At 38.2% G+C, this 24730-nt stretch overlaps 3 protein-coding genes across 9 annotated transcripts; 1 reads left to right on the top strand and 2 right to left on the bottom strand.

Annotated features, from left to right (window-relative positions):
- Nucleotides 1-589: 589 nt before the first annotated feature.
- On the bottom strand, nucleotides 590-7680 carry LOC116175823 (armadillo segment polarity protein). Of its 3 annotated transcripts, XM_031494138.1 has the most exons (9): nucleotides 7543-7680; nucleotides 7183-7243; nucleotides 4859-5077; nucleotides 4016-4809; nucleotides 2747-3358; nucleotides 2386-2698; nucleotides 2186-2337; nucleotides 1899-1995; nucleotides 590-1463 (listed from the first exon to the last, which is right to left on the bottom strand). In XM_031494138.1, the coding sequence occupies exons 2-9, from the start codon at nucleotides 7214-7216 to the stop codon at nucleotides 1294-1296; spliced, it is 2391 nt and encodes a 796-aa protein (XP_031349998.1). In that variant the 5' UTR covers nucleotides 7217-7243; nucleotides 7543-7680; the 3' UTR covers nucleotides 590-1293. The 3 variants fall into 3 exon arrangements, with proteins under 3 accessions (XP_031349998.1, XP_031349997.1, XP_031349999.1); XM_031494137.1 differs by having other exon boundaries at nucleotides 2386-3358; XM_031494139.1 differs by lacking the exon at nucleotides 1899-1995 and having other exon boundaries at nucleotides 1313-1463; nucleotides 2386-3358.
- A 159-nt stretch (nucleotides 7681-7839) lies between these two features.
- On the bottom strand, nucleotides 7840-17046 carry LOC116175822. Of its 5 annotated transcripts, none has more exons than XM_031494132.1 (19): nucleotides 16907-17046; nucleotides 16802-16857; nucleotides 16641-16752; nucleotides 16501-16594; nucleotides 16280-16451; nucleotides 13591-13678; nucleotides 13138-13293; nucleotides 12859-13091; nucleotides 12686-12806; nucleotides 12508-12637; nucleotides 12232-12463; nucleotides 11976-12185; nucleotides 11631-11928; nucleotides 11038-11321; nucleotides 10728-10987; nucleotides 10488-10674; nucleotides 10246-10437; nucleotides 9893-10200; nucleotides 7840-7974 (listed from the first exon to the last, which is right to left on the bottom strand). In XM_031494132.1, exons 1-19 carry the CDS (start codon nucleotides 16934-16936, stop codon nucleotides 7889-7891), a joined length of 3249 nt encoding a protein of 1082 aa, XP_031349992.1. In that variant the 5' UTR covers nucleotides 16937-17046; the 3' UTR covers nucleotides 7840-7888. The 5 variants fall into 5 exon arrangements, with proteins under 5 accessions (XP_031349992.1, XP_031349993.1, XP_031349995.1 ...); XM_031494133.1 differs by having other exon boundaries at nucleotides 9893-10176; XM_031494135.1 differs by lacking the exons at nucleotides 16802-16857; nucleotides 16907-17046 and having other exon boundaries at nucleotides 16269-16451; nucleotides 16497-16594; nucleotides 16641-16657.
- On the top strand, nucleotides 16879-23652 carry LOC116175502 (uncharacterized WD repeat-containing protein alr3466-like). The gene is made up of 7 exons (XM_031493652.1): nucleotides 16879-17007; nucleotides 17058-17415; nucleotides 17459-17633; nucleotides 18817-18923; nucleotides 22782-22922; nucleotides 23183-23263; nucleotides 23314-23652. The coding sequence occupies exons 2-7, from the start codon at nucleotides 17068-17070 to the stop codon at nucleotides 23650-23652; spliced, it is 1191 nt and encodes a 396-aa protein (XP_031349512.1). The 5' UTR covers nucleotides 16879-17007; nucleotides 17058-17067.
- Nucleotides 23653-24730: the final 1078 nt, after the last annotated feature.

Here is a 24730-nt window from a genome sequence, read left to right as displayed (position 1 = left end):
TCGCCAGTTGCCTATGGAGTTCACACCCCAGTGTCGCCTTTAAATATGTATAAAAATCATCTCACTTATTAGAAACCTTTTGGGAACGTACATGAAAGCATAGTGTTAGCTACAGTAGTGAAATTGATTTTGAACTGTTGCTAAGGTTTTATGAGGACTCATCTATTACAATGTACCTAGTGTTGCTTCCATGTATTTCTTCTTCATTATAGATCCAGTTGACTTAGGTAGGTACATATGACTCGAGTGTGCAATTATTCTGTTTGTGGAACAAATTGATCCTCCATTTTAATTTTGCAATGATTTGAATGACGTTTGGTTATTAGTAACGCTTCCTGTAATACCAATTGAGTCAAAGTAGTATTGATGATTGTCATATTGTTTGAGGATTCGAAGACCGGGATTGCTGCGCCGATGTTATTGTACCTTCTTTCCGTTACGAAATTGCATTTATTCAAATTTTGCGCATACACTGTCGGTTCAGGCAACTTCAGTAAAAGATCGGGCTATTCACAGAAATTTATAAAATTTCAAAATTGTTTGAAAGATTCTGTCTTGTGAAAAAGGGAAGGATAGAAAAAAGTAGATATAGAATATAGTCAATTATTTTTAACTACAAATACATTAATAAAGTTAAAGTTACAGGCAGTAAAATTTCTGTAGCTACCCTGTTTTAATATTGAAGTATTTATAGTATCATACTAACTGAAAATGTAAATATGTACAGGGCGGAGCAGTATTCAAATCATAAAACTCTTGCCTTACACACATTACACATATTTCACTTCAGAGAGAAAAAAAAGGACTTAAATATAATTAGTCGCTTAACAAGCCACCGTAAAAGCTGGGAAACACCAAAGTCATTTGTATATTTGGGCCATTGTGCGAGTTAAAAAAGTGATAGTTGTGTATCTCATCAGCTCACAGTCACTTGTAGACAAATAACAATAATGGTTTTCAAAGATGCAAGTGGTCAATAAACAATTTGAATTCTTTTCGAAAACCATCAAATCACAAAAAAAAGGAATCTTAAAAATATTATAAAATACAAAAGTATGTAATAAATACTGCTCAATAAATTTAGTTATTGATTACATCAACACTTAAAAATAGTGAAAAGGTTGAGAAAATAATCAAAATATAAAATTAATCACAGACTAAATCCATGACATAAAATATCTATAAAAAAACCACAATTATGATGATTATATATAGTATGTAGTAAATGGACAGTCTTAAATGCTACACATTCAACACGATTAAATTTGATTTGTTGGTAAGTAGAAACTAAGCTTACAAGTCAGTATCATACCAAGCTGCGACTTGGTTGTTATCCTGGGGAGGAGTGGGTAGTTCGTTCATAGGGTCAAAATTAAGCTCGGGGTCTGCACTGCCAACATCCATTGCGTCCATATCCCTCCCAATTTCTAAGCCTTCCATATTTATTACTGGTATCTGGTACCCTACACAAAAATTGCAACATTGCATTTAGGCGTGTAATGTTTGGATTTGTAACAAGCCACGTTAAACATCAAGTTAAAATGTTACGTGGTTAGTGCTGTCCATTTGGTATGGCACGGTTAGTCTCATACGACTGTAATTTACCACAGCAAACATGCAAGTACAAGAAGTACTAAACACTAAAGCCAACATGTCGTTTTAATACCATAAAATTATCTACAGCAAAAGACAAATCGCCTATTGTACCTTGTATATATAGAAGCTACTTTGTAAGGTAAGTTAGTATATTAAAGGAGAATGGCAAGGTAATTTTTAAAAAGTTGCTCATTTACCTTTTGTGTTATGCATTCCGTGAAAAGTTAATTATAATACTGTACCTTATTTTATTAGTTGTTATTTTGTAACAGTCGAAATATGGTTAACATTGATAAACTTACCTTCCTGCTGATACTGTCTGCCTCCGTGACTGCTGTGAACGCTAGGGGGACCTTGTGCATACATGCCATCGTAAGCCTGATCAGGACTCAAAATATCCTAATAATAAAACGCAAACAACACAAAATAAAAAAAGTGCACAAACCAAAACTGTTGATAAAAAAATTCATTTAAGTTCTACAAAATGATAAAAATCCACTAAAGGAACGTACATCTGCTATCACATACTTACCAAACAAGAAGCAGAAGCAAATTCAACCAATTTAAAAAAGAAGAACTATTAAATTACCTGAAGATCGGGCGCCATTCCCAAGTCTGCATTCCATAAGTTATCCTCGCGGAATAGTGAGTTGGTAAGTTCCATTGATAATCGCTTTTTATAATCCTGAGGTTTATCTTCGCTCATTCTAAATAAAACTGCCGCTGCATAAGTTGCAACACCTAAAGTAAAGTCGTATTACGCAAGACGAGAACGCTCGATAATAGTACCTTCATTTCGTGAATGTAAAAGTTCTGTTAAAGGCGCCGTTGCACCTTCTTGCTCGATCATTTCGGCACCTTCTTTATCCGCCGCTAACTCGCAAAGCACGCCTGCAGCGACGCGTTGTATGTTTTCTATGTCGTTAAATAAGAGTTGAACAAAGATAGGTATAACCATTTGTTGACGTATAATGGCGCGGTTGTGGGATTCACGAGCCAATATGTGTAGAGCCCCAACTGTCCCTTCGACAATTTCCTCCATTCGAACACCGTCAGCATAAGCACCAGGCTGCTGACTGCCTCCGCTTGCAACGCTAGCTCGCTGCAAAGTGGGAATAAGTTCGCATTTCAGTGGTGCGACAGAACTTACTCTCTGGGTATCTTGGAAGGCTCGCATCAGAAGCTGAACCAGGTGATGTATTGCTCCGTGTTCGCGTAGAGGCGAGTGATTTGCCGCGCATAACGCTAAATTACGAATTAACCCGATCACTGCCTTAACAAGTGGCCAACGCGACGGTGGATTGAGCAATTTAACGATCACTTGAATTCCGTAATTTAGTCTCACGGCATTTTGTGCCATTTCCGCTTCAACATGCCTTGATGTTAAGTGACGCAAGGCGCACACCGCCGGTTCGGTTATTTCCTCTCGGTCGCCGGCGGATATAATTGTACGAACGAGCGCGTCAACGCCACCTACTTGGCACACGGTCACTTTGTTGCGCTGGTTATTGCAGGTTAGATTGGAGAGGATACCGGCCGCGCATGTCACGACGTTTACGTCCGACGACGCCAGAACTTGCACTAATGACTGAAGCAGACCTTCCAAACCGTCGACCTTCGTCGCGGCGTCAGACAGGTTGCGTAGCGTCCAAAGGCAGTTTTGCACGAGACGCTGGCTGGGGTTGCCTAAATGCATCGCGAGCGCTTGCATGCCGCCCGCTTCGACAATTGCTGGTTTGTTGCTTGAGCACACGGAAAGAACCTGAAGAAAATGTTTGTCAGTTGTGGATGGAGTGTTATTTCTTGTTGCTAGATTATTATTATTATTATTAGCATTTTAAAACCAATCCATGGAGATATCCATTCAGAAATCTTCGATGGACACTGAGTGGCTGGCTTGGCAAATTTGACTCAAATAAACTTATTGTCAACATTTTAGAAACAATGCTTGACAAATGAAAATGTTGATTTTGCGCATACGCGTCCTCCATGTTTATCATGCCGGACAAGACAATAAAACGATTATTTATTTCAAGTAAACTCAATTTTTTTACGTGATCTTCATGCCTTGATGAACAACCCAAATGTCTCTTCCACTTTGAAATATACATAAGGTCACATCATTGTGAGTACCCTTCTCGAACGACAACTAGACCATGAAAAGAAGAGATACCTAGACACCTACCTCATCTCTTTTATGAATAGCAACTGTCACCTGTACCAAAATTCAAAGTAAAATTATCTAGGGGGGGAGGGGTGGTGTCCTGAAAGAGGGTTAATCTGATTGTACGAATAGTAGAGTTCAGCCAATTTATATGCTGAAAACTGCCCAATGAGATTTCTTTGTTTGATAGTACTGATGTGCATTTAAAAAAACAAAAAAGCAAAAATTGTATTAGTAATAAGAACAAGGTTTTACCTTTAAAACTCTGGATGTAGTCCACAATAACTTTTCGTAATCGTAGGACCGCATAATTCTAACGAGTTCGATTGGTCCCTGCGAAGCGAGGATGATCAATTTACTCTCTTGATTGCCGTAAGCGAGAATTTGCAAGCAATCCGTAACAATGGCCAAGAATTTTACGTTGTTTCGCTGCAATAAAGCTACCATTTTTTGTAGCCCGCCCGCCAGTCGCACTGCCATTTTTGAGCCGTCCTGGTGCAAAAGTAGATTGTGTAATGTGGTGATGGCGTAGAATAAGACGCTTTCTACAGGCGAGCTGAGCAGTTTCACCAAAGCGGGTATTCCGCCACTTTTAAATATTGCGAGTAAACCTTGGCGGTGATGTGATAATTTGTGTAGAGTGCCCACCGCCCCTTTAGTGGTTTCCAAATCATTAGAATTCGAAATCGCACGAACTAATGCTGCAACCATTTGAGGGCTGTTCATGATGGCGTGCCGCGATGCTTCCTTCTTCGATAGTTGGTGAACCATCATGGCAGCCTGGGACACAACCACTTGATCTTCGTCGTTCAGCAGTTTGATCAATTCGGGAATAGCTCGAGTCGCTAAGTCCGCATCATCCTGGTAGTTTATCAAATTGACCACGGCATGCTTTAACATCTGGCTCGGTTCGGCCAAACGTTGCACAGCCGTTTGGTGTTGTGGATCAAACTGCGTCGAGGGTATCTCAATACCTTCCTCGAGGGTTTCCGGAAACATGGCCGCTCGAACTCTTTGCGAACGAGTCTGATTCAGCTGGTTATTCATCTCTAGAGAACTACATCGTAGCAACCTTTGAGGGAAGGTGTAAAAACTTACCATCAACCTGATCTTGAGTGAATTGCTGAGTGAAACCTTGATCGAGGTCGAACAGATCCATTTCTTCGTCTTCTTTCCCACTTAACGACGGCACCTGCGTCGCCGCGCCGGAATGAATTCCAGAATCGCCCATGTAGGAATTCTGTTGCCACATGAGCGTCTGTTCTTTGGACGACCCCATGGGCAGATCGCCGGGGCCTTGATAGTTATTGTGGGACACTGTCAAATAAATATATTGTAATACAAAGAACAGACGGGCAAAACAATCAGAAAAGGTGAACAAACTGGCTGACTGTAGTATCATGAACTCGTGGGTATTTTTTTAAATTCCCTTAATGGTCAGTCGCGCCACTGAGGCTAAGGGAGGGGTCAGCTTACATCCGTTTTAATAGGGATATAGTATTATATTACATATCTTAGAAAATCATTAAATAAAGTCAACGCCGAATTTACTGAGCGTGTAGGTTTTGAATTGAGGGGATTTTTAACAGCCGTCGGGATTGGTAGCACAAAAGACACTAACTAATGGGAAATTAGGCATCGGCATTTTGAAAAAAATTCGCCACTGGTGGGTGTAAAAAATTTACTCAGTAATTAAAGAGATCATTCAGAGTTAAATTAACAGATACCTAGATGAAATCTCTCAGCGGACGAGGAGAGATCGCAAGATTTAGGAAAAAGGGAATTTAGATTTTCGGTGTGAAAAATGTTTGTTAGTTGTTTAGTTTCTGAACGATAGTTTTGAACAATGGCAGTTTAGAAAATGTAATCTCCATGGTCCACTATTTAAAAACTATAAAAAAAAGGGTTTTACTTTTGGTTCATAACTAAAATCTAAAAAAATATAGGTTGTGATAACTTCAATGTAATCAGGATAAGAACGCAACAAAATTGACGTTAAGATATACAAGGTGTTGCATTTAAAAAATGCCTACTTTACACCAAATTTCAGAAATAGATAAAAACATTTTTTTTACTACTTCCGCCACTGGCTACGTGAAAATTTGTAAAATAGCCTTTTTTTTAAATTTTACATAGGTAGCAACATATGATGACATCCCAAACTTTTCGTTTTCACCCTGCATCTCAGAAACAAACGTATATAACCAGAGTGGCAAAGTGGCACAAGATCGCGAAAACCGCAAGTCTGGTCTTGGTCTTAGATGACAGCGGTAATATTACAGAGGAAATAAGATAATGTCATAGATAATAATGAACATATAAATAATAATACATATATAATAATAAAAATCTATTGGTTTCAAAAATAGAAGAAAAGGAGAAATTTCAGAAACAAGAACTTTAGAAAATAAAAAGAAAAACAAACAAAAACAGTTTTAGATAAAAACAGAGACCAAGAAGATCACTAGGAAAACATAAAATAGAAAAGACAAATTGAATTGAAAAGAAAAAATTGCAAACTAATAAAAAATATACAGAAAGAAGCTTACATTCAAGAAATGACAAAAAAAAACGATGTAGAAACAGAAAAATTTACAAAGCAGGCAGAAGAACAGTAGCCATTTGGAGAACAAACAGAAATACCCACAGATTGATGTTTCATTTCTGGAATTACATTTTTATATACATTATTTTATTATACATTTTATATCAAACAAGTCCAGGTGACAAATTCCATGTTAGGAAATCATTTTAATCCTCATTCAAAGGAAGCAACAAATTAGTTTTGCCTTTAAGTAAAAATAACATACTATTGGAAAAGGGCGCATGCTTCATTTATTAAAGATATAGTGTTAAAATTGACCCTAAGTGTAAAAGGAGCACCTTATCCTTCCCTTAAACCAAAACAATTGTATAGGTATTGCATTTCCATATTATTGTCTTTATGTTCTTTTTTTTTCGATATGTTACAAGAAATAGATAATTACATTTAAAAAATATACATTACTTTATTTATTATTAATATTTTTGTGTACCTACCTTAAACGCTCTCTTAAACCTAAGGGTTATCTATATATTTCCACTATTTAAAACTACAGAAAAATAGTATATTATATACCAAGGGACTAAAGTGTGTTTTAATCCAAGGGGAAAATCTTCGTGTCAGAAAACAAACAGGGATAAGGACGCACGTTGGTCCTGTGATCTATCTGTGATAAAAAGCGACACTTTAGTCTCTTAAATGCAAGACAAAACACGTTGATTAAGAACCCGGAGTATAGCAACATACATATTGACTACTATCTACCTATAGTAAGTCGTTAAGTGATAGTAACAATAGCCCTATACCGAAACACACAAACACGAAACTCCGCTTATTTGAAGCAAATACAATGAACAAGCCCAACGAGTAAAATACTTACTTGATCGATTTTGATTAGCCTGCATGTAACTCATGGTCGAAAGGTGATTAAACGATTACACCTGTAATAAGAAACAAATTAGCAGGGCCACTAGACAAGAGGACTACTACTATTTACACTAAGAATTTCGACAAATTACCCCTAAACCCATACTGAACTTTCCTTTACTCAACACTTTCGGCATTTAGCGAACTTTAGAGTGGCATTTTTAAGGGAAGTTTCCCTTATAAAAAATAAGAATGAACGTCCATGTTGTGCTTGAAAGTTCATCGACTTTTATTAATAACGTGAAAACAACCACCTGCGTTCGTCACTTTTTCAATTTTCGTTCTTGAGGCGACAGAAAAATGGTAGGCTTACCTTTCACCATAAAATTACACTTTTTATACAAAAAACAACGTTAGAACGAGATTTCGGAATGAATCACAATACACCGCACCCGATTCAGATTAGAATTCTTCTGAAGACGGTTTCAGTATGTACTCAAACACTTTAGTAGTTTAAAGGGTTTATTTTTCGTACAGGTTTAATTACAGAATTATAATCGTCTCATATTGCAAACTAGTACAACAGTTTACACAAATTATTCCAACGTTTATGAATTAAATGTAAAATTACATACTATTAAATTGTTATAGTGTAACAGCAACTTATTTACAGCCTAAGCAACTGGCGCCGTCTACCGGGAGTTACCAATTCGGAAGTACTAGAGTAAACTGGCAGGTGGCAGTGTGACTGCGGCGTGACCTGATAATGTTGTTGGTAAACAAGCTATTCCACGCACCCACGTACCTAAAAAAGGAAAGAATACATGCATCCACTTGTTCTTTTGTAATAACAATCGAAGTAAAATTGACATCAGGTACCTATCTAACAGAGTGTAACTGTTGCAATTTGTAAAATGTAAATGTTGAATTGAATAAAAAATTCAATGATGTTAGGCAGTAGGCACTAAAGTCTGATTGCCCGAGAAGTAGGGTTGCCTAGTCACAAGGTGATCCTTATAAGAAAGCGGGCAAATAGGCATTAGTGTCACGTAAAATCGGGACGAAATAACATAAAGAAGTTAGTATGTATAATTATTTTATGTCTTTGTATAGTATTATTTTTTAACAATTTTTTTTATTAATTTAATAAAATAATTATTTTATGTCTTTGTATATTATTATTTTTTAACATTTTTTTTTATTAATTTAATAAAATAATTTATCTTATACCAATTGTATTATTTCGATGAACGATGTCTTTAAAAAAGTGCTTTTCGATGTGATACAGTCTCGGATACAGTCATAAAAATTGCAAGACACTTCCTTATTGAAGTTAATATTGAATGATAAAAATACTAGTGTTAGGTACCAGTACCTAAACGGATTCGGTCATCGATTCATGAGTAGAAATATATACGTTCAACGTTAGCATGACCCGCTTGGTATAACACCCGATTGCAATTTCATCACTGCCATCTTCATCTTTATTTATTTGTTTACTTTTTTATTTATATATTGTAAGCCTTTTTCCATTTCACTCCGTTCAGGTACTTCCTCTAACGTGATCCAGGAAAAGTTTTCAAATTATTTTAAAGATTTTGTTCACTTTTCTATGTACCTAGTCAATATATCTACACGTTAAATAAAATGTCTTCGTACCTTCCGGGAACTGTGTTCTTACTCTTTCATCATTGAAGATTTCAAGCATGTTTTTCTTTGAAGAACAGTTTGCATTGACCCTCCACTCTAATTTTTGTGTCAATGGATACAGAATAGCAGAATAACAAACTTATTTCTTCTTTTGTTCATTTGTTAAAATAGAATTACTTATATTGGAATCGTAGGGAGAGATGGTGGCTTTGGCTTTATACAATCATGATCAGATTAGATCATTAAGAAATAGCCAATAGAAACAAAAGTTTATTCTGCGTCGCTAACCAACGATACCATATAATGGGGTCATCCCGCCTTCATTTTTTATTGCTGATCCACAAAGTACATTAAAAATAAAAAGACCCGTGTGTCCTCAATTTTTATTGGCGGGTAAAATAAACACAAAATAAATTATTGAAAAGCTGTGTTTTTAGTCTGAATTTGAAACGCTTCAGACTAAATACGTCACAAACCTACAACCAATCACGTAGAAGTGAGCTGGCAACCTTACGCGAGGGTCTGACGTTTGTCACATTTGACGTTTTGAGTGGGATGTTTAACTGCATCTAGCACGAAAGTGACAAGTGCCTGTGACAGATGACGCAAGTTATAAATGCCATTCTCCTGCAATATTGCCAAGTCGTTATGTCATCTGAATGGTTCTAGGAGCTGATTAGTCGGGCTTATTACGTCACAGCCCCCGCCACAATCATATCGTTTTGAATAAACCTTTAAAACCGCACATGTTCATTATTTTTTTGCTAATCAGCCTCTATTTTGAAATAAACTTTTACTGTCCAAAAAAATGTTTTATGGTTTCAGGTACACGCTTATTAAATTAGAACTGCGGAATTCAACTATACTGTAAACCCCCATTGTTTCTATTGGCCATTTCTTAATGCTCTAATGATAATGATTTTATAAACCCACCACAAGTAATATATGGTTTTCATTTGTTCTTTCAAACTTAGAAATTGCAACAGCTACAAGAGGGGAATCGGGTGCAGGTAATCCATTCTTTAAACATGTTCAAGATACCGTTCCACCATTACCTATCTACATCATCTTACCTCGTTCTGTGCAATAACATTCTGTATTACTTAAAGCTCTCATGTATACAGTGGTAACGCCACCGATTATTAAAATTTGTGTGCCTAAATAGGCGATTGCATGGCCATGCCTCGGTATAGCCATATCTGAGTGATGCTTCCACTGTAATATTGTGCTATCCCAAACGTCTATATCTGGCACACTGGTAGTCGTTTTGTCTTTTTCCGTTTTAAGCTTTCCAGCACCTCCAAGTAAGTACAGACGATCAGACATGCTAAACATACGACTAAAGCATCGTGGAAATCTTAAGTTTGTAATTTCCGTCCATCTGCAATGAGGCGATTTAATTCAATCGAAAAATCCGGGCACATACTGGTTCTTTTTAACGTCGTAACACTCGACCAAACTGGAGACGGGGTTATTCTTGGATCCCGACATGCCACCTGCAACCCAAATATAATTTCGAAACTTGCTACAAGCGATTCCCATTCGAGGATGTTGTAAAGGAGCTTGAAACTCCCATGCACCCAATTCCGGTTGGAATCTCTCCACAGATGCTAGAGTTCTACAATAATTGCAGGTGACGGCATGTAAAACTAATATTGATTACTATACCGCCCCTGCTTATCTTGACCTCCGATAGCGTAAAGGGTGTAATTACTCGTGATTAAAGCGAAATTCTTCCTTGCAGTATTCAAACTTCCTTCGTTAAACCATGCGCGCTTCACCGGATCAAAGCTCCAGGTGGTATCAACGACAACAGACTTTCCTTTGACATCATCATCTCTAGGATCGGCACCCCCTTAAGTGGCTCGGCGTGTACGTCGTCGAATTGATTAGGTACCATCAACTTACCACAAAGGTATACCCGTCCCTTCAAGAATGCAACACTGTGATGATGTCGTGGTTCTGGTAAAGCTCCAACGTATTCCCATTCGTTGCTATCGGGCAGGTATCGATACATGTCCTTTCCGGTATTACGCGAGACCCCGTAAGTGCTATGGGGATCGATTCCACCAAGTACCAAGACAGACTCGCGATCTGAAGAAAATAGGGACGAATCGCCTAGATAGTCTTTCGTTGTCGCCGACAAGGCGCTTGAACTAATTTCGTTTCTAAATGCAAACGAATTAATGTATTTGTATTAAGGCACTTTATTACCTACCTGCGTTGTGCAAACATAGACAAAACCTTGTAATTCCTTTGAGAATTCCATGGCACTCGAACTGGTAGGGCCGTTTGATATTGGGTGGTTAATGGTGAAGGTGTCTTAGTCCTATTCTTAGACGGCTCTAATATCGCTCTATTACGAAGACGTTTCACGCTTACGTTAGAAACATACTGTTTCAGCATTTCTCTTACTAGGTGGCCACGGAAAGCTGCCTGAATGGTAACGGCCGCCTCATGCCGACTTTTCTTCGGTGACTGTTTGTGAGATATCACTTCTTCCTGCAATTCTAAGTATCAGACATAAAGCTGGAGATGCACACTGAGTAAGGTAAGAGTTTGTGCATTGTAAGTGCAGATTTTTCTCAACAATGCAAAACTATTACCTTACAAGGAAAGGTGCACTTACTTTTGCAACTCTTACCAACTCAACTCGTCTTCCTTCATAAAATCAAAGAGAATAACCTTATGGGGATGAACATAATATATTTAACAAATATAAAATTCACTTTAATTGTCACACCACACACAAAAGTGTCATACGTTCCACTTCAATTTTTAGGGAATCACTTTTTGACCCTTGTCACCTACCGCTTTTCTTGTCGATAAGAATTCGTCCATCGTTGGTATTCGAGGTGCTCCTTTATCTACCTCTTGCTTCAAGTAAGTCTTGAGATCAGTCACCTGTTTACGGTCTTTCGGTTTTGACGTCTCCAATATCTGGTTTCTTCGATACTGATCTAGGTAAATCAGAAATTCGCGATACGTAAAGTAGGTCTTATCGGCACCGCTCCAATTTCGCGCGGGAGGTTCTTGTAAGCCTAACATGTTATTCCAACGTTGGTAGTCCTCATTTGCCTGCCCATACCAATACTTTATTATCACGAAGCTGTGCAAAGTTTTAAGTTCGCGAAACTAAGTTGCGGTGATACTTACGCCAATCCATCGTCTATCATTTTGCAAATTTCCGGAATGGAAGTGAGGCGCAGAAACTCTGGGTTCTCTGGGTTCCTTTTGATATCGACAAGCTGCCAGGGGGAGATATTTCCGAAGCGTACACATCCCATAATATCTAAAACGTCCTCTTCTCGTTCTTCCCATTTGTACTTCAACCATCTGATCGCCGACATGTATATTTCCATTTCGCTAAAAGAAACTGCTGTTAATTTCCGGGCGATCACTTGGTTCTTACCAGGTAACGCGGATGTAGTTGGAACTCAAAAAATTGACCACATCTTGTTTCTCTAAATCCAACCAGTCTTGGGAGCTGACGAGCATGAGAAAGAAAGACTGTATCCTCGGTAGCATTAACTCACGAACATCTTCCAAATCCTTGTTCTTTGCGTTCATGTACAACATAAATGCGGTACCTTCAGAGAAAACCTCTGTGTTATCGATGAAGGCCCAACATTGTTCCGTGAGATCTATGAGCGAAACTACAGTTGGCCAGACGACAGACTCCAATTACCTTTAATTTTCAAATATTTAGCTGCGTTGAATACATCTAAAACGGTGTCCCGACTCAGCTCCGTGTAGGCGGGCTCTCCAGTTATCATCCATTCGTAAATGAAACTAAACGCCTGCGCGCTTACTTTATCCTAATAAAGGAAAGGTTAAGAATTACACCAGCATGGTAAAACTGTTACCGAAGGCAGTTCAACTTTCTTTACAGAAACGTATTGATCGAAAATTTCCGAGTAACACTGAAGAACGATCAGGTGACACTGAAATTGTTCATTGCCGATGTAGACCTTACAGTCGGCGTTTCTGAAAAGGAAACAACCAATTGGCTCGTTGATTAGCTTCCGGTTGCATTTACGTGAGGTTGGTAATACGTTGGTATAATTCCAGGTATAAATTAGCTTTTTCGGGCAGCTTGACCAAGTGCCAATCGATTTGATCGGCAGCAGTGTGTCCCAATCTGTTTAGTGACATTTCCGGATCTAGAATTTGATCTGTTGCCTTCCCTTCATACTCGGCCGACTCCTTATCTTTGTGAGCAGGAGCCGTGCTAGCGATTAAGGATCCCAAACTTCCATCAAGAAAACAACCCTAAACGCTAAATGTGCATGGTATGTTGAAGTAGCAAAAGTCTCACTTGTCCCATGATAGATTCCATTGCTGAGCGTCTTGGAAACTCCTTGTCGTTGTTGGCCATTGCTTCTTCGGCTCGTTTACTGTCGGGAACAACGTTAACTTTCGTATGACGTGGATCGGCCACCAAAACGCTTAGTTTCTCTGACTCGAACACAACCTAACACAACCACCCCGTTGTAATTCTACGCAATTTGAAACAGTGGCACGTATGAATAAAACTAAGCAAATGCTTATACTTGCAAAATTCAAAGTAAATACTCGTAAGTGCTCCTTCGCACTGGGCGACTTAGCAGCGCTGCTAAGCAGAAGGACAGGACACAGTGCAACGCTGCTAAACCATGCTAAACAGACCAGTATGAAGGGCAACAGTTACGAGTATTTACTTTGAATTTTGCAAGTATAAGCATTTGCTTACTTTTATTCATACGGGCCATTGATTAATCTAGGTACCTACTTGCTCAGACTTAATTTTGAAATTCCCGCTAGGCGTCACGTGAAATGGAAACTTTTTTTCCTGATCCTCCGGTGGCCTCTTCGGTAAACTATTAACGAAATGTTGCTGTAGTGTCAGGAGATTGATAGCATATATGATGACATATACAGGGTGATTCAAAATTGAGTGCAAAGATTTTAAGGTCGTATTTACCAGTAGTCCAGTCAAATTAGACGTAAAAATGCTAAATCGTTACAAAAGGTCCGGTAGAAGATTTTATTTTTAAAACTTGTTTAAATTGTAGAGAGAAAAATCCAAGTTTGTCAATGCGACTGACGCCGGGAGAAATTTCTGTGGTCAAAAATCTGCAAAAGTTTCTGATTTTTTCGTTTTTTTTAAATAACTCGCCAACGGTAATACTTAGGTAAAATTATCCATTATTAAAAACTGTAGTGTATAAAAGTACCTTCAATTTGATATTTTATTTGGCCCCCTAACATGTATAGTTTATACACTAATTTAAAGTTGCGTGTTTATAGTAATTTTAAAAAATAACAACATTTTTAGCGAATTTTTTAAGAATTAAAAGAAATGTGGGACCACTAATTTGTCTCGGATTTTGTATGTACATGCATCTAGTAATGTCATGTCAACATTTTGAAAATGGCGGAGAGAGAGGGAGTAAATACAAGTTCTATCCTTCATGGTATTCTAATGAAAGGTCTCATCGAAATGAATTGGTTTCTACAAATACAAACTATAACCTTCCTGCGCGACTCCGTTTCGACATCACTGGGTGACCGGCGGGGTGAGGATATTATCTTCAATGGTAAAAAAAATAACTGTTTTCTACCAGCTCCCGCCTTTCTTTCTAACCCCTTATCAAAAAGGGGGGAGGGTTGAGGGGGGGACTTGTTTTATCCTTCATGGTACTCTAATGAATAGACTCAATGAAAAGAATTACCTTTTACCAATCACAGTCTTCCTTCTCGACCCATTATCGCTTATAATTATTTATATCTCAAGAGCGGATTCTCTGGAAAGGGTACTCACAAAAGGCGATTGGGACGTCTGGAAGAAATATATCTTTTGGTGATGCCATAATTTATGAGCGAAAGAGTTTGTCGAAGGCAAAATGAATCCTCTGAACGAGACATACCTATCTATTGGTGAAGTCCAACCATATCTTGAAAACGAAGTGTCATGAGGGCACTCATAAAGCGGAAGTGGAACGTCAGGACGAGACATGTCCATTGGAGATATCGAAACTTTAATTGAATATCTATAGAACTATTCGGGTTTTTAAAAAAATGCGCTTTACCTGCGTGAGAGTTGTGCACAATTTTACTTGTTTACGTTGGTATTGTTTTTGTAAAAGTTGTTATAATGGATGTAATATAATATAGCAACAGTATTTGGTATCGACTTCATGTAATACGTTGCGTCGCCATTCCTATGAACCAACGTACCTCGCTAACATTTCTCGGTACACCCAACTTAAATTGACCATTAGTTTTAAAACAACCCGTAGAAGAGCGAGCAAAATTTTAATCATTCTCATGTAGCACCAAGTCAGTATTAATTTTGGGAGACTTTTTGAAATTCAAGTCAACGGGGTCATAGGTACACGGCTCAAAAGAAAAGCAGTCAAACGTAAAACATGTAGATTTCGAAAATGCAATAAAATAATATAGGGTGTTCTACTTAAAATAGGAAAGTTGCTATTCATATCCGGTAAAACCGGAAGCGCAACGATAGTGATATTATTTTCATTGGATAGATCAGGACAAACTATGTTGGTGTGCAAATTTTCAGATTTAAATTATCAATGAAAATGTTTAAGTCACTGTTTGCGTGAAACAGCTTGTATACTTGCTGTGAGTGAATGTGTATACGCTTGCGAGATCAACGGCATATTAGAAAAATATGGACAAGGATATTGAAGCATAGGTACGGTCATGCCCAGCTCTACTTGAAAATTCTCCACAGACAGTTTCTCTTCATCCTTCTTTTGTTTGAAGATAGAAGATCGCAAACATATTGAACAGTCACACCTTTAGCAAATGGGAAATCTCCTTCTGAGTTACATTTGGGGCGTCAGTTACGAACAAAGCTTCACCTATTTCAACCACAGAAAACAATTCCAAAAACATCAAAGCTACCAAAGTGTCCATGTTTCAATCAGAATAGCGCGTATCTTTGATTTTAGTAGTCTATATTCAAAGGCGCGTATTAACCCGCAACTACGTGGAGAATTGAAAGTGGCGTTTTGCTACAGTTTTAGAAATTTTAGGGCGCGTAAATTATCAAGTTCATTTAGACCACAATCAGCACATTCTCAAGCGACACCTAAATCAGCTCAAACCAACAGTGTTCAGAACAAGAAGAAGTTACACAAGATTCTCCCGAGGAAGTAACAGAAAAAGGTCACGTTCATTTTACCTCCGCCGAATCTTCCTCCACCCACATTGAATGAGGTATCGAGTGCTCCCCCGTGCAGATCGAATGAAATACCGTTTTCAGTGCCAGTGCTGAGACGATCAGAACGCATTAGCAACTCAGTCATCAAAATGAACTTTCAATTTTTTTTGGTTTCTTATTAAAAAGGGGAGACTGTAGTGTCAGGAGATTGTGATATGATGACAAAATAATATTAGAGACGCTACACCATAAGAACCAGCAGTAAAGCGTATTCGTACCTGATAATTACCTTTTGTTTTCTAGTTCTGTCGAAACGGTGTGAATGTCAACCGTGCAAAGTTTAGGTGTTCTAGTCGAGTCTGTATTCTGCACGCTGACACCTTTATCGGATACGTTTCTCTGATTATCGTATAACAGAAGGACACTCTGATAGTCCGGGTCGTTATGCAAACGATCCTTTCCTGGAGTACATTAAATAGGATGGCGTACAACAACCTAATTATTACCTACTTGTTTTAGTTACTCGTTTCGGTTTTCGTGCAAGGGGCGATTGTAAACCAGAAAAGTCTCCGGAGCCTTGCGGTGGTTTCTTATTGCGATGATGCTGCCATTAGACTAAATACAAGCTAGCATTTGTGAGAGAGGTTTACCTGACAACGTTTTGGTTGGTGACTGAGAGGACAGTCACCAGAACTAAAAATTTCTGTATTCCTATGCCCAGAGTTCCAATTCACCCGTAGGTTTGACGATGAAAATGAACCACTGCAGTTACAATATTATTTCAAACAATATTTGGTTATTAATCACTCACCACAAATTTAAAAGATCAAGGTTGTCTAAATCGCTGTCAGATCCTGTCAGAATATTCTTAAACCGAAAAAACGACTAAAAATGTGAAAGAAGAACGGTTTCCTACCTCTTCATTTGGAGTAAAGGCCCTTCGCATTATACGCACAACCAACTGTAATTTGTATAGGAAATTTACAAGACGCTGCAGGCAACAGGAATTCTTGAGTGGTTAGTGTGAACTAAAAAATTAATGAAACAACACATTTCTATTCCCATAGCAACGAGATAATGCAAAATTATCGAGCAAGCAAGGTATATACCGTTTCCCCTATCAATCTTTTCGGTGTTCGGGAACAAAGAAGAGGTTTGTTGGTTCCTGAGAAGCCAAAATTTCTAAAAGACATAGCAGATCTTTATTCGGATCAATTAGCTTTAAAGTATCGATACACATCTACTTATCCAGAGCCATCGATAGCGTGGCTTAGTAGAGAGCAGCATGGTAGTCCACTTCCTCTGTATAAAGCGAAGATTGTCTTGGAAGGGAAACTGCCTAGGGATTTTGATGGGATAAGGAGCCTTAAATTTTCTGAGGACGCAACACAGTTGATCGTAGGCTATGGATGTGGTAACATAGAGGTAGTAGTCAGTCAGTATTGCTCCCGCTATAAATCCCTTTAAGATATGGCCAATTAGTTCTCATAAAAACAAGCGTTACGTTAAATCGAATGGCGATAAGTTTGCTATTACTTCCATACAGCGCATTCCCAAGACGGAACGTTTTTTGGCTGCCAGCTTGCCTGGAATTGTATACAATTGCGGTCCCATGGATGACGATTATCGCATTTTTATTCGAGGTAATATTATTTAAACTTCAACTGATTCTTATTTTGGTGCTTCATACACACCATTCGTGGGATTTTTAACTGGGAAATTTTATCAAATGCTACAGAAGGTCTGTGACGGTAGGGTTTCCTGTTCAGTTTAGCAAAAAGACGATGCATTAGCATAAGGAAACGAATGTTGTAGACCTCAGAACAAAAAGTATGAGTAGCCAAAGAGGTATTGGTCAGGGAAGAACAAGAGCAGATGAGGTTCAACAAATGAAAATAAAATTGGAAATGATCAATTACAAGGCATGAGAAAAAAAAGTAGCGAAATGGAGAGTGCCCTCAAATATCATTGCAGGATGCAGTGAGGTAAAGGAAGATCGCTGGCAGATGTGGAGAGTGCTGAAAGGTGATACAGATGAGATTAGAACTGCACCTGGATCTTGTAGTTCATTGAACTTTACATTACAAAAATAGTCATTGACCTCTGATGACCTTGAAAATGGAATATTACACAGAAATTGTATATCATTGAACTGGAGTCATTGAGCTGTGGAGTTGTTGAACGTTGGTAGCCTTGAACGTGAAATATGATAACATAAAATAGGATCATTGACCTCCAATGACCTGGACAGCGAATGTCCCTGATTTCATCTGACCTACTTTCTAAGGTCACCTCAAAGTGACACGTGACCATGACCTACTTAACAAGGTAATATCCAGGTGGTAAGCGACCTGGTTCAGAATTCGGTATTAAGCGGAAGAGCAAAGCGATCCAAGCTTTATAGGGGAGTGGATGGTATCTGTCTGTCCGTCTTTCCGTGAACACGATAACTGTCAAACGCTTGGACCGATTTGGTTCAAATTTTGCACAGTTGACCTATATGCCACATGTAATAACCCTATTGAAAATGGGTCAAATCCAATGACTCCGTGGGGTCACGCCGAGGTGCTCTGCCACTTTTTTAGACGCCCTTTAGGGGTTGTGTTTAATTTTTTGAAACTGACAATCGCAGGTTTGTTGTGTTTTTTATTAGCTAGGAAGTACTGGATGCGGTGATGAGCTACCCTCTACGGTGGTTCGCATTGTAGCTAACCGTTACAAAATACACAGTGCTACTGTAGGCTAGAAAATCTATTTGGATGACTACAACATTTGGCAATGAGGACAAAAGTATGTCATTAATACTTTCTTTCTGTTTCATTACAGAACCGCACAACGAAATCAACTCGGTCGATGTATGCTACGATGGAACCCTTGCTGCCACTGGAGGAAAGGATGCTTGTATACGATTGTATGATATTGAGACATGTAAGGTAGGTACCAAATAAGAGCCAATGCCATTTCTCAGCGATAATGATTTTTTACTTGTCCTGAGCATCGAAATCTCCAATGTCCTAACATTTTATAATCATCTATGCTATGGTATTGTTCAAAAGCGAAAAACTGTTTGAGGGTGTTATCCTCTGTTTTAACACAGTTTTTCTCCGTTCCCGTGAGTATTTCGGGAAGTGGCAGACGGTGGCAGGAAACGGCGGACTTCGGGCGATCATTTTTCGAATTGCGTTTTCTATTTCTCTAACCGTTCATTTCGGGTAGGCACAACCATCTCGTACGCTTATTCCATCGAGAACTTTTAAAAATTAAAACCTTTTTAATTAATTACGTCCTTCCCAGACGTCTAAAAAATACAGGACGGTATCAAAATTCAAGTTTTTTAAGAGCGTTGCTTTTGAGATAAGACCCAGTTTAATTGGATGGGTTTCTGCAGCTCATTTAAATGTCATCCATTAATTATTCTTACTCAAATGGCCGAAATGCAATCTACAAAATCAGCAGTTTATTTCACTCACATTCATTGTTAATTGGAATTCACAGGTCAAATGGCGGGATCATCGATATCACTTGGTATCTACGAAATCTTCACGACCTTGCCGGTTTCAATCTGACTTTTAGTATAACATTAGAAAACTAAAATCGACTAATTGGTTATAGTTATTAACGTCATAAGGCCGATATGTAGCAAATAACGGACGTGGTTGAAGTTTGTAAACCGAGGCGTCAGCCGAGGTTTATATTCAACCAAGTCCGTTATTTGCGTATCGGCCGTGTGTCGTTCAAGATTTTTCGTCATCCCATTATGTGTAAATTATATATTTCGACTTCATAAAGATCCATCTTTTCGCAATACTTAAATATAATAATTATCTTGATCATGGTATGCTTATGGTCACATGTTAGCGGTTGTCATGGACGCAACTACTGAAAAATAAACAATTTGTTAAAAACGCGTGCTGAGAAGCTCTACGACGGTTTTCCAAAAATATGGACGTAATTGAAGGAAATATCAATATTCCTCCAGACGTATTAGCAGACTCCATGGCTGCAAGTGTCGATTTGCTACCAGAAAAGACCAGGGAGCGATATCAAAAAGAATACGAAGATTTCAAGGAATGGCTTAAGATTAAGAGGATCAATTTAGTAAATGAAGACGTGTTATTAGCGTACGTAAAGGGAAAATCGGAAATGTACTCGCCCAATTCATTATGGACAAAAGTTTCAATGTTGAAACTCACTTTTAAGGTATATGACAACATTGACGGTTGGTAATTTATTCATGTACTGTATTTATTGTGTATTGGGGATGTTTATTACATTACAGATTCGGAAAATTATTCGCCTTTTTGAAAAGAAAGTCTGAAGGTTACAGACCAAAAAAGTCTAACATTTTGTCTGAAGAGCAAGTCATGACATTTTTATTGGAAGCTGATGATGGTGTATGGCTCCTAGAAAAAGTCATCTTAATATGTGGAATATTTGGCGCTTGTAGGGGTGATGAGCTTTTTAAGTTGAACGTGGAGGACTTTGAAGACACCAACAAAAACGTAATAGTTACATTGCGGATCACAAAAAATAAGAAAAGCAGAGTGTTTTTAATTCCGAAAGAAGGACTTTCCTTCAATGCGTATCAGTTATACCAAAAATACGCGGAAAAACGTCCTCAAAATTTAGAAACTCGGCGATTTTTCATTGTCTACCGCAAAGAAAAGTGTGTTAGGCAGGTTGTGGGCATTCATACCATTGGGGGTGTTCCCAGGAAAATTGCTAAGTTCTTAAAATTAAAAAACCCAGAGTTATACACGGGCCATTCGTTTCGGAGGTCATCCGCTCCCATGCTTGCAGAAAATGGCGGCGATCTCCTAGCAGTGAAGGAACTTGGAGGCTGGGATTCATCTGCGGTAGCGGAGTCGTATATTGAAAATTCTGTTTCGAAGCGATTAAAAATCACCAAACAACTATTTCAAAGGTCCAATGGAAACTCTGAAATTACAACATCCATAGCCACAGCTTCTTCATCAAGTGTAACATCAACAGGTGATAGTGGTCCTCAAGTTTCCTACGATGGACTACAGATTTCTAGCAATAACTGTCACTTTAATTTTCATATTCATTATAATAAGTAGTTGTTTGTATTTCAATAAAAGCATTATTTCTTAACGGCCGCATATGCGTCCGTTATTTTTTAACGGACGCCGTCCGTTATGAATGATATTTCATTTGTCAAATGAGTTGAGTTAAATTGAAATAACAGTATGTGATGACGAAAAAGGATTAACGGTCCTAAAACTCAACCAGGTTAGTTGTCTCCCTTCCTCTTTGCTAAGAGAGCTCCCGGCGGCTTTAAAAGCAATTTAAATATTCTTTCCGAAACAGTTGCAAACGGTAAATTACATACGGCCTCTTGTTCTCATTAACGGGCGGCTGTAAAAATTAACTACCTAATATTTTCAACTTCTACACAGAAATAAATATTTTCGAAGCGACAATCTTTGTAACGAGGCGCTTCAATTTTAAATCGCATGTATACACTGGGTGCTCATCTACTGAGTGATAGCTAAAACTGGTATAATTTCTCGGCGGATAACGGGTGCTTCTTTACAAGGGCGTCAATACATTGGGCTCTGGAGAGAACCACACCAAATATTTTTTTCAATTAAACTTTTTTCGACAATAAACGAGTTTTTATAGATTTTTGAATATACTCTTTCTAATTTTGAAAAATTCCCCACCTAAGACGGTTGTCGACGAAATTTTATGTCTCGGGAGGACAGATTTCTAATTATTCCGACGCGAAAAACACTCGTAATAGAAGCACTGCACTCTAATATACACAGTGTCTAAGATAGGATGTCTATGGGGTTCTCCGAAACCATAGAAGATAAGACGATGGTAAGATTAGAAAAAATGCGCAATTAAACAGTTACTATCACGCTTTAAATAAAATCAGAAAACTAGAATTACTTCCGGAGATATGCTAGGAAAACCGGAGTTTGCCGATTTGGTTTTTATTTCTGATGTTATTTGAAGAGACACAAAAAAACACTTTCTCATTGCCACCTTTTTAAGCTCTACAGAACACCGCCAACGCCAACGTTTCGTTTCGGAGAAATCATCATCAACTTTATTTTTTTTATGACCCGTACAAAAAGTACACGCTGTATTGAGTAGTATTTTTTAATACGAATACAATGATATAAGGCAAACAAAAAAAACAAAAGTTGGAAACTGTTGATTTCAACAGGATGGGGCACCAGTGCACAACGCCCTGTGAGAATATGTAAAGACTAAAAGACCAACGGTTTCCAACCCTTATCTTGGACACAGTGTATACAGAATTGCTAGTGACCCATTCGTCACTAAAGAAATGAACTGCTTTTCGTCTACATTCGATTTGCAAATGCGCTGCCACTTCTTGGCGAAGCGAATATTCTTAGACGGCTTTAAGCACAAAATGCACATCACCCTTTTGTTTAAAAATTCAAGTGACCTATTGTCCTTGACATGGAGTGTGTACCCCCCATGAAATTCTGTCAGTTTTTGTGACCCGACACTATGGTTGCAGCTAAATGTTTCTAGGCATTTGATTTAAATTTCGTCGACAATAAAACTTTTCCCACTATCAGTTATAGTTCTGAGACCATTTTGACTTTTGATCTATAGACACATTAACCCCTAAGTCGATCCGTTCAAGAGTTATCCCATGAATGGATGGACGGATAGACAGGCAGATCCACAACATTGCGATTTTACTGACGGTCTTTATTATTGAATGCGATTTAGAAATAACGATATTCGTTTAGATCCGCCACTATTTACTCAAAATTCTGTTTCAGACAATTCGCATTTTCAAAAGATCGTCGTACGGATATGCAAACGAAGATAGCAACTTTCACGGTCTAAGAATACTATGCGTCAAATTTCACCCCGAAATGGATAACACCATGGTGTCGGGAGGATGGGACGGTTTAGTTAAGGTATGAGTTAGTAAACCCCTAAAGGAGATCTAAAAAAGCGGCAGATCACATCGGTGTGACCCTACGAGGTCGTTGGATTTGACTCATTTTCAATAGGCTTGTTACATGTGGTGTATATGTCAACTGTGCAAAGTTTGAACCGAATCGTTCCAAGCGTTATAGTGTTCACGGACAGACGGTCGCCATCGAAATAAAGCTTGCACCGTTTTGCTCTGCCGCTTAATAATTAACAGAAACATCTGTTCGCATTTTTGTGCTAGATTTGGGACACACGAACGCCTGGGGGTTGTGTCAGTAACCTTTGCGGACCCTACATCTGCGGTGAGGCTATAGACATCAATGTAAGGCATACTTGAGCATTAAGGGAGATTATTTTTAAAAATGTGAGCAGGCTTCGACGGTGTTAACTGGATCAATGCAAATCGGCAATGGCCTCCAGCTGTGGAATATAAATACGGGAAAGTTAATCGAATGTGTTTCTCCCTTAAACCGGTCCGTTGCTGTAAATGGGGAGTTTACTTACACGGCTAAGTTTTACGACGGCGATTTCTCGGGAAACACGGTAATTGCGGGAGGAAGAAATTCTAAATTTGAGATGATAGACATTATGGAAAGAAGGGTAATGTGTGGGTTTCCTGTGAAGAGAAGTTGTTTAGCCATTGACAGTAAAGACAAACTTTTGGCGTTTGGTGGTCTAGAACCGATGCTTAGGGTAGTAAATTATAATTAATCGCCGTTTATTGTTTCCCTTTACACAATTCAATGACGTTACACAGAGGCAAATACCAAATCCTATAATGTAAGGCAGCACATTTATGACAAGTTATCTCTCTATTTATACCTGTGTGCATAAAGAAAAAGCCAGTTATTGTTACCTGTTGCTTTGCTTCTGGCAAAGCACAGCTTTTTATAATGAACTCGATTACAGTCATTACTCAATCGAAGTGTAATCGTTAGAAACGTCTTTAAACTTAAGTCGGTACTATTGCTAATTTCGTTCTAATCAATATGGTGTTCTTCGATTGATAAAATCGTGGTGGACTTTCCCCAAATGATTTTTTTCTTGCGGCGATTTCTACTCAAGAATATAGATGTCGGAAGCACAATCGTAAGAAGGGTTTTAACTTGCAAAATGAGAAGTAGTTCCAATTTCTTTTGCATGTCATAGACAGTCATCTGGTGGTTAAGAATCTAAGTTTTCGACCTCCCACCCTGGTGCTTCCCCCGTACCACCCCCAAAACCCCTGAAATATGGTTGGTTTCTTAGTTTTTCAATCATGTCTTTTTAATGGTTCACTTTAGAAATAAATATTGTTCTCAGAAATTATAGACCATAAAATTCTACAGAACTTTGATATACACTACTTTTTTGTGAAATGTTTATTAAAAAAGATATATAGCTTGAGAGTTGGTTATATTTTGAAGAATTCTGAAATTTCTCTGTAGATGTTTTAACCAAATTTGATTTTATAATTAATTTTATAATAATTAAGAGTTTTATGAGAAAATATCTTGAACTTATCGTGGTATAAACTCCCTACCCTGCACCCTTACCAAAGGGGATGCATAATAATTCAACTTTCAACCCTTGCTAGTGGGGATGTTTGAATCACTGTGAGATTGTAGCGCTTTCTAATATACTTTTGAAATTAAAAATATGTCTCACTTCAGTTCAGTTTCACCCCCCCCCTCCACGCGCGGTAGAAATAGGTATTCGACACTTCGCCTTGTCTGGCCTTGGTTTCTCGTTCGACATTTCTGTTTCGTCATATTGTGTCGTTCAGACACCCCGATGTTCTTGTTGCTTT

This window comes from Photinus pyralis, unplaced genomic scaffold, assembly GCF_008802855.1.
Source record: "Photinus pyralis isolate 1611_PpyrPB1 unplaced genomic scaffold, Ppyr1.3 Ppyr1.4_LG7, whole genome shotgun sequence".
NCBI lineage: Eukaryota > Metazoa > Arthropoda > Insecta > Coleoptera > Lampyridae > Photinus > Photinus pyralis.
Note: the sequence above shows the minus strand (reverse complement) of the source record. Positions and strands in the feature narration are given on the sequence as shown.